Source organism: Rutidosis leptorrhynchoides, chromosome 10 (genome assembly GCF_046630445.1).
Source record: "Rutidosis leptorrhynchoides isolate AG116_Rl617_1_P2 chromosome 10, CSIRO_AGI_Rlap_v1, whole genome shotgun sequence".
Classification (NCBI taxonomy): Eukaryota; Viridiplantae; Streptophyta; class Magnoliopsida; order Asterales; family Asteraceae; genus Rutidosis; species Rutidosis leptorrhynchoides.
In genome coordinates this window covers 347,801,306-347,811,590 of record NC_092342.1, presented here as the reverse complement: position 1 = coordinate 347,811,590, position 10,285 = coordinate 347,801,306, and the positions used below count along the sequence as shown (strand labels likewise).

General features: G+C 29.5%; 1 protein-coding gene across 1 annotated transcript; it reads right to left on the bottom strand.

Moving 5' to 3' along the window:
* Window positions 1–1,063: 1,063 nt before the first annotated feature.
* On the bottom strand, window positions 1,064–1,979 carry LOC139873343 (uncharacterized). The gene has a single exon (XM_071861269.1). It carries the CDS (start codon window positions 1,874–1,876, stop codon window positions 1,064–1,066), a length of 813 nt encoding a protein of 270 aa, XP_071717370.1. The 5' UTR covers window positions 1,877–1,979.
* Window positions 1,980–10,285: the final 8,306 nt, after the last annotated feature.

The window sequence follows — 10,285 nt, the reverse complement described above, 5'->3', positions numbered from 1 at the left end:
ATAAAATAACAACTAATATTATCTCTTATGATTGGATGTGAATTGTTTAATATGCATTTTAGGTGTTTAAAGAAATGTTCAGCTGGCAAGTTGCTTAGTCGGACTCTGTGGTTTCACGGGTCATTAAACTAAATGACTTTAACATTTACGTTAACTTAATACTTAAAACATATCATTAAACTGTTTCATTTAAACAAACTCGTGGTTTTACGGGTCATTTCACTAGTAAATTCACTAAAAGAGTACACAAATTAGATTTGAGAAGTACAAGAGTCGAATTGTTATGATTAATCGTTTGACTATATTGATATATCTAAGTATCTAACTGAGTTGGAATGTTAATCTATGACGTATACAGATATGATTTTGAATATAACTTACTTACAAATAAGTCTATTGATTTTTTTATTTTTTTTGAATTCAAATAAGTTAAGAAAACGTCAATCAACATTTATCTATATACTTAAATATCAAATCATGGAACAGTACATTTCGAAACAGAAATACACCACAATGCAAATAAGAACTTTTCATGTACATAAATTTATGATTCTTTTGAGGTCAAATTTCATGCATCATTAAGGTTAACATTCACAAGATTTTGGAGTAGTACATTTTATAATCTTGATAACTATTATTGTATCATTTTGTTGTGTGTGTTTTTGTTGTTGAATTTATGTCGTGTAGGTTGATGTACTGTTTTGTTAAATTGTTTTTCTTAAGTTGTGTTCGTGTTTTATACCGCTTCTTGCTCGTTTTTCAATTTACAAAATACTCGCCTTTCAAAAAATCTATAATTATTATATTATTATAAGTATAATTATAATTAGTAATTAGTAATTATATGAGTTACAATAGGCTTTTGCAAACTATCCTACGTAGTACATTTTTCTTCAAACACTAAAAGACAGAGATGAATTAAGTACAAGATAAAAACAACATAATTACCACAAAACACATGTAAAATAGTTAATGTAAACTATCTTTTAATTAGGAATAACAATAACAATAATCAACCATACCTAATGCCTAAAAATAAATAAAAACAGAGTACTAAGTTTATCTAAACATAGTCAGAAAACAGTGTCTCCCAAATCTCAGTAAAAACATCACAAATAACCCTATGATGTTCTTCTGAATTTAGTGATAAGAAACATTTTAGTAGATTCTCTAAATCTTTTGTTCCAAATATTTGTCTTTCAACAATCATCTCCAACATTGAAACCCTAAAATCTTCATGTGGGTCACTTGATTTCTTCACAATTGCAACACTATCTTTAACTAATTTCCCTTTACCTTTAATGGGAACCACATCGGTTGCTTTTCGATCTCTACATCCACCCCTCTTCGATTTTTTTCGACGTGTTATTCCATTTTTGTAAAAAGATGCCGAAGAATCTGACGAAAACGATCGTGATGAAAACAGAGTAGTTTCATCGTCGATTTTGTAATCTTCATCACTACTGCAGCAATCGTAGTAGTAATTATCAGTAGTTGATGTGAAATCTTGAAACTTTATTGTTTTTCTGTAATGGGGTTTCTTTTTCTTGGTTGTTTTCGGTTTATTGACATAAAACAGAGGCGGGGTAATAGAAACGGAGCAAACAGAGTCTAGTTTGCCGGTTGGTTTAGCTACCGGAGCAAGGGTTTTTTGGTCGGAAACTTTTGGTTTGGGATAATGGGGTTTGGGTTTACAAGATGGGTAGGAAAGTGGTTGTGGTTTAGGAGAAAAAAGGTCGATAAGTTGACGGTGATGGCGGTTTTCCGGGAAGAAAAATTGCTGAACAGCGACGTCGGAGATGCGTTTTTCAGTCCGGCAAGATGTGAAGGATGATTGAAATAATTTAGAGATTCGTAGTTTGAAGTTGTTTTCCATTATGTAGTTTTTTACTTTTTGAAGATGATGAAGACGACTTGTGTTGTTGTGTGTACTTTGTAACTAAAAGTTTAAATACAGAAGAGGGATAAGAAAAACAAAGTTGAAATCAAAAGATAAAGTAAAAAATATTAATTAACTTTTTAAAGGGATTATATATCGGGGTCACTGATATTTAAAAAATAATTTTTTAAGCTATCAAAATTAATCTTTTCATTTTTATAGGTTATCAGCATTTAAAAATGATTTCTTAAGTGATTCAAATTCATAGATTGTTCCATACATACACAATGAAGCTAAAATTTCATTAGAAAATTTTAAAAAATAACACAAATTTTTCATAATTAATACTCCATATTATTTAGATAAGGATTAATTGTTATCAAAATACACGAATATTTACGTTTTCTATATTTTTTTTACAAACAACAAAGGCTGTATTAGGTCATGTACAATGTGTATCATACATTAGACAACCTATTGCACTTGCATATTCCAGCTGAGCAATAGCTCTTCCACTATTCTCAATTAGTTTACAAGATGAGTTATATGGAGTATTAGCTTCTTTAATAAACTGATGAAACTTGTCTATTATCTTATCAATGTAATGACATTGATTCAATGAATAACCTACACTATGCCTTTTAATTTTAAACCCCAGTATAGTATCAACCTCTTTCAAATCTTTCATTTGAAAGCATGAAACTAAAAAACCCTTGGTTTCATTGATATGTTTCATATTGGTCCTAACAATAAGAATGTCATCAACATAAAGGCATAGAATTACTCCTTAATCTTGTGTAAACTTTGAATATAAGCATCTATCAGAAGAATTATGAGTAAAACCATTTGATAGTATTGATGTATCAAATTTTTCATGTCATTGCTTTGGCGCTTGTTTTAACCCATACAATTATTTCTTTAATTTGCAAACTTTATTTTCATTACCAGGCAACACAAACCCTTCGGGTTGTTTCACATACACCTCTTCATCTAGATCACCATTAAGAAGGCATTTTTTACATCCATTTGATGTATACATAAATCATAAAAAGAAGCCAATGCAAACAATATTCTAATCGAAGTGATTTCTGCAACTGGTGCATATTTATTAAAGTAATCAACTCCTTGTTTTTGACTAAATCCTTGAATTACCAACCTAGCTTTAAAGGTTTGAATGGATCCATCAGTATTATGTTTTATTCTAAATACCCATCTACACCCAATAGCTTTTGACCTAGGAGGCAAATTTGTAATTTCCCACGTATTGTTAGAAATTAAAGAATCCATTTCATCATCGATAGCCTCCTTCCAAAAAGCAGAGTTTCTAAAGGTTATAGTCTCTTTATAAGTCTTGGGTGAATCTTCTACATTAAGTAGAATAGGTATTTTGTTTAAACCATTATTCTCATGATCTCCTTCACTAAGAAGACTATTGCTTCAGAATCAACAAAATCAGGATCCAAATTTCTTTCCTTTCTTGCCCTATCACTTCCTCTAGATGCACTAGAAGATTCTGATACTTTTCTGTTATTATAGGAGTTCAACACATGGCTTGAATCACTTTGTAGGTTAGGCATGGCAACCTCTTCATGTTAGTTAAATCATAGTGAAATTTATTTTCAAAAAATTCCACGTCCTTTAATTCAACAATAACATTTGAGTCTAAATCTAGACAACAATAAGATTTAGAGTTCTCAGCATATCCCACAAATATACTTTTTAAAGCTTTAGGTCCTAACTTAGATGTTTTAGATAAGGGAACCTTGTAATAAGCTAGACAACCCCAAACTCTAAAATAATCTATGTTTGGCTTTCTTCCCTTCCAAATTTCATAAGGAGTAGTCTTTAACTTTTTCGATGCAACTCTATTACTTACATGACATGATGTATGTAATTCTTCTCCCCATAAATTCTTTGATAAATTTGCATTCACCAACATAGAGTTAATCATAAATTGAAAAACTCTATTCTTCCTTTTGGCAATACCATTTTGTTGTGGTGTATATGATGTTGTTCTTTGATGAATCAACCATGTAATTCACAAAAGGAAGAAAATTCTAAGAAAAAAAATACTCACCACCTCTATCACTTCTTAGAATTTGTATTCTTCTACCCTTTTGATTTTCTACTTCAGCCTTATATGCCTTAAATGTTTCAAATGCATGATCTTTATTTGTATTCTTAGAATTTGTATTCTTCTACCCTTTTGACCACCCAAGTTGACCGGTGATTCACGAACGTTAAAACTTGTAAAAACTATAGGATGACATATATATGGTTATATATATAGTTAACATGATATTATGATAAGTAAACATATCATTAAGTATATTAATAATGAACTACATGTGTAAAAATAAGACTACTAACTTAATGATTTCGAAACGAGACATATATGTAACGATTATCGTTGTAACGACATTTAACTGTATATATATCATACTAAGATATATTATATATCATAATATCATGATAATATAACAATTTAACATCTCATTTGATATAATAAACAATGGGTTAACAACATTTAACAAGATCGTTAACCTAAAGGTTTCAAAACAACATTTACATGTAACGACTAACGATGACTTAACGACTCAGTTAAAATGTATATATATGTAGTGTTTTAATATGTATTCATACACTTTTGAAAGACTTCAAGACACTTATCAAAATACTTCTACTTAACAAAAATTCTTACAATTACATCCTCGTTCAGTTTCATCAACAAATCTACTCGTATGAACCCGTATTCGTACTCGTACAATACATAACTTTTAGATGTATGTACTATTGGTATATACACTCCAATGATCAGCTCTTAGCAGCCCATGTGAGTCACCTAACACATGTGGGAACCATCATTTGGCAACTAGCATGAAATATCTCATAAAATTACAAAAATATGAGTAATCATTCATGACTTATTTACATGAAAACAAAATTACATATCCTTTATATCTAATCCATACACCAACGACCAAAAACACCTACAAACACTTTCATTCTTCAATTTTCTTCATCTAATTGATCTCTCTCAAGTTCTATCTTCAAGTTCTAAGTGTTCTTCATAAATTCAAAAAGTTCTAGTTTCATAAAATCAAGAATACTTCCAAGATTGCAAGTTTACTTCCAAGTTTTCTAAATCCATTCCAAGTAATCATCCAAGATCAAGAAACCTTTGTTACTTACAGTAGGTTATCTTTCTAATACAAGGTAATAATCATATTCAAACTTTAATTCAATTTCTATAACTATAACAATCTTATTTCGAGTGGAAATCTTACTTGAAATTGTTTTCGTGTCATGATTCTGCTTCAAGAACTTTCAAGCCATCCAAGGATCCTTTGAAGCTAGATCCATTTTTATCATTTCCAGTAAGTTTATCCAAGGAACTTGAGGTAGTAATGATGTTCATAACATCATTCGATTCATACATAAAAAGCTGTCTTATTCAACGTTATAAACTTGTAATCACTAGAACATAGTTTAGTTAATTCTAAACTTGTTCGCAAATAAAGTTAATCCTTCTAACTAGACTTTTAAAATCAACTAAACACATGTTCTATATCTATATGATATGCTAACTTAATGATTTAAAACCCGAAAACACGATAAACATCATAAAACTGGATATACGCCGTCGTAGTAAAATCGGGGGCTGTTTTGGTTGGGATAATTAAAAGCTAAGAAGAACTTTGATTTAAAAGCTATACTTCTATAAAAATGATTTTTCTTATGAACATGAAACTATATCCAAAAATCATGGTTAAACTCAAAGTGAAAGTATGTTTTTCAAAATGGTCATCAAGATGTCGTTCTTTCGACGGAAATGACTACCTCTTTCAAAAACGACTTGTAACTTGTATTTCCGACTATAAACTTATACTTTTTATATTTAGATTCATAAATTTAATTTCAATACGAAACCGTGGCCACTGGAATCACTCAAAACGGATTAGAAACGAATAAATGGCGAGTAAAACAAGATTGATAAAAACTACTCATTTTACCTACGTGAAAGTTAGTAATAAATCTATTCCAACCATAACCTAATCAACTTATATTGTATATTATGTAATCTTGAGATACCATAGACACGTATACAATGTTTCAACCTATCATGTCGACCCATATATATATATATATTGCGGAACAACCATAGACACTCTATATGTGAATGTTGGAGTTAGCTATACAGGGTTGAGGTTGATTCCAAAATATATATATAGTTTGAGTTGTGATCAATACTGAGATACGTATACACTGGGTCGTGGATTGATTCAAGATAATATTTATCGATTTATTTCTGTACATCTAACTGTGAACAACTAGTTGTAGGTTACTAACGAGGACAGCTGACTTAATAAACTTAAAATATCAAAATGTATTAAAAGTATTGAAAATATATTTTGAACATACTTTGATATATATGTATATATTGTTATAGGTTCGTGAATCAACCAGTGGCCAAGTCTTACTTCCCGACGAAGTAAAAATCTGTGAAAGTGAGTTATAGTCCCACTTTTAAAATCTAATATTTTTGGGATGAGAATACATGCAGGTTTTATAAATGATTTACAAAATAGACACAAGTACGTGAAACTACATTCTATGGTTGAATTATCGAAATCAAATATGCCCCTTTTTATTAAGTCTGGTAATCTAAGAATTAGGGAACAGATACCCTAATTGACGCGAATCCTAAAGATAGATCTATTGGGCCTAACAAACCCCATCCAAAGTACCGGATGCTTTAGTACTTCGAAATTTATATTATATCCGAAGGGTGTCCCGGAATGATGGGGATATTCTTATATATGCATCTTGTTAATGTCGGTTACCAGGTGTTCACCATATAATGATTTTTATCTCTATGTATGGGATGTGTATTGAAATATGAAATCTTGTGGTCTATTGTTACGATTTGATATATATAGGTTAAACCTATAACTCACCAACATTTTTTGTTGACGTTTAAAGCATGTTTATTCTCAGGTTAATACTAAGAGCTTCCGCTGTTGCATACTAAAATAAGGACAAGATTTGGAGTCCATGTTTGTATGATATTGTGTAAAAACTGCATTCAAGAAACTGATTTCGATGTAACATATTTGTATTGTAAACCATTATGTAATGGTCGTGTGTGTAGTGACCCGGAAAAATTTCGACTAATTTTAAAACAAACTCTCGATACGATTTAATATCTTTGACACGATAAGCAAAGTCTGTTAGGTTGAGTCTCAAAAATTTGGAATTTGTTTTATGAAATCATTTGACTTCGACCATTTCCGACGATTCACGAACCATTATTTGTAAATAGATAAATATATATAAATAAGTAAATATAAATAATTATGCATAAGAATGTTACTAAACTATTATATACAATATACAATTTGTTATAAATAAATATGTACATTAATATATGATATATTAAAATTTATTATAAAAGTGAATATATAAAGTCTGTTATATATATATATAAGAAATTTCGAAGTTATTTAGTAAACGACGGAAACGCTCATTTGTCGTTCGATTGATAGTAAATGAATTAAAAAGGGGCTTATATTATTTTAAAATAAACGGTGATCCGAAAATGAGTTCTATAAATTTTAGACTTATTAAAAATGTATTTAGGAACTATTTGTTAAGTTTTAACACTTTTTATATTTTACCCATAAATGAGAGAGACAATTGATGTAATTTTTATTTATTAAATTAATGACTGAATTTTATACCATAATGACTAAAATAAATAAGGTTACTTAATTTAAAATTTTGGGATTTTTCTGAGAACTTTTATCCTCCACTTATTAACAACGGAGTACGATATAATTCCCGTAATGAACTGTCGGCAGTATTTAATCTAGGAATTATTCCTTCACACGTTTATATAATTAAATTATATTATAATCATTATTATTAAATATCTATTACTGTTTTTAACGTTTAATACATCCGCACTCATACTATTACCTTTTGACTTATATATAATATATGATATATGATATATGATATATGATGTCTATATATGTGCACATATACTCTATCAACTTAATCACCTTTATTCTTCTTTTCTTTTCTCTGCTAGCTATACATTCACCTTAATAACCACTCATTTCATATTTAGTCTAGATATTGGAAGATTGAACCCTGCGTTTTTCTGTTTCTTTCTTGTTTGACGATCAAACATCACCATGAATCACCCTACCACTTTCACTCTTAAATATCAAATCCATAACTAACCATCACAAAGAAAAATAGATATCCTCACATATTCGCATGGAAACATCAACTCATTACAACCACAGCAAACCCATACATTCGATCTCCTTTTTCTCCACAATACCATCACCTCTCGATTACATCACGACCACCTTTCTATTTCTTGTTTACTATGAAAACCCATCACCTAAACCACACACCATCAACGAGTACATCATCCTCCTCATTCTCATCGATTTGTTACCATCGACCACCACCGCATTGAGCCACCCTACAACCATGAATTACACCATTACCGCCACTTACTTGCTATTATTTATATCACGAAAACCATCACTCATCATCATGATTTTATATTACTACTGCGTTTTGTTTTATAAACCCAAACACGCCACCATATACAATCTTTGATCCCACAATCATCACCTCCACGACAACACTTCGTCACCACCACCATCCATCACCAAATCTCATACAATCACCACTAAATGTCTAATTAGGTTCTTCGATCACTATCACAACCATTAATTCGCAACCCATTTAGATTCTACTACTGGGTTTTGTAACCAGGAAACAAACCATCGAAAAACCTAAACCACCTACAACTATTTTCGGTTTAAACCATAAAGGATGACGATGAATATGAAAAGTGTAAACAATGATTATGACCATAAGAATTATGATAAAGAAGCTGTGATGGTGACAATAATAAAGCGATGATGATGTTGGTGTTGATATTAGGTACAACTTGTTTCTTTTATGTCGATATTCAAGTACCCCACCAAATTAATAAACATATAAGATGATAATGGTTTGATAATGATAAGGACACAGTGAGTGGAAGATGAGATGATGATGATGTAATAATGCTAAGTTGCCTGCGTTTTTTTTTATTTGCTTCCTACTCGTTCGGTTATACTTGTCTCCTTGCAAACGAATTATAAAATCCAAAAGAATCCAGAAACTTAAAAGGGCTTAATTGCTTGTACTCTTGGGCCGAGTACCCTCTTCTTACGTTGGGCCAACGTAAATCATTATTAAGCAGGCCGTGCACTTGTGTTTTTGTGTGGGCCGAGATCTTGCTTTTCTTTTGGGCCGATGATGAGTATGATGTACGAAGATGATAAATGAGGCGTAATGTTGATGATTATGTTAGTGATACACGACGATGATGAATGAAGATGATAATGTTATGATGTTGAGGTGATGATGATAATATAAGATATGACGATGATGATGATAAAGAGGATGATGATGTCGATGATGACAGGATGATATGATGATACTTAACGATGATATATGATAATGATTATGGTGATCAATAATGAAGTAACGAGAAAGAATGATGATGATTATTGTTGAGGTTGTGAAGAAGATGAAAAATTGTTTCTTATAGTTAAAAACTTTAATCTGCGAAGTAATACAAGAATGTATCGAATGGTTCCATGGTTCAGTGGGTGTTTGTTATTTGAAGGGTCGCGAGTTCGAACCATGCCTGTGTCAAACTTATTTTTTTAGGTATAATTACTTTCATAAAAGTATTGTTATTATTATTATTAATTATTGGTATTAGTACTAGGTTAATTATTAATTTATTATTATTATTAGTATTATTATTAATAATATGGTTAGGATCTTAGGATATAAAGGATGATTAAATTACTAAATAAGTTTATATGATTTAAATGTTAATGGTAAAAATGATGAAAATAAATATAAGCACAAAATAATATATAATTGTGATAAACATTATCATTATGATTATTATGATATCATTATTATTATTACTATCACTATTTTAGTATTATAATAATTATTATTTTAATAAACAAATGATATTTTTATATATAGTTATCATATATATTATTTTTAAAACTAAAATATTATTAATTAATGTTATATATAATATATAAACATATTTTAATATAATAATATATGTAAATTTTAATACATTATAATTAAAAACACTTCAATATGAATCTAATATATAAATACTAAGTATTTATTTAAAATATATATATAAATAGATATAATTAAGTTATTATTTAATAGATCGTATATATAAACTTGATTAAATATTATTATATGTTTTAATATATATATAAATGATATAGGTTCATGAATCCGAGGCCAACCCTACAATTGTTCAATGTCGTAATATGTATTTTTACTACAAAA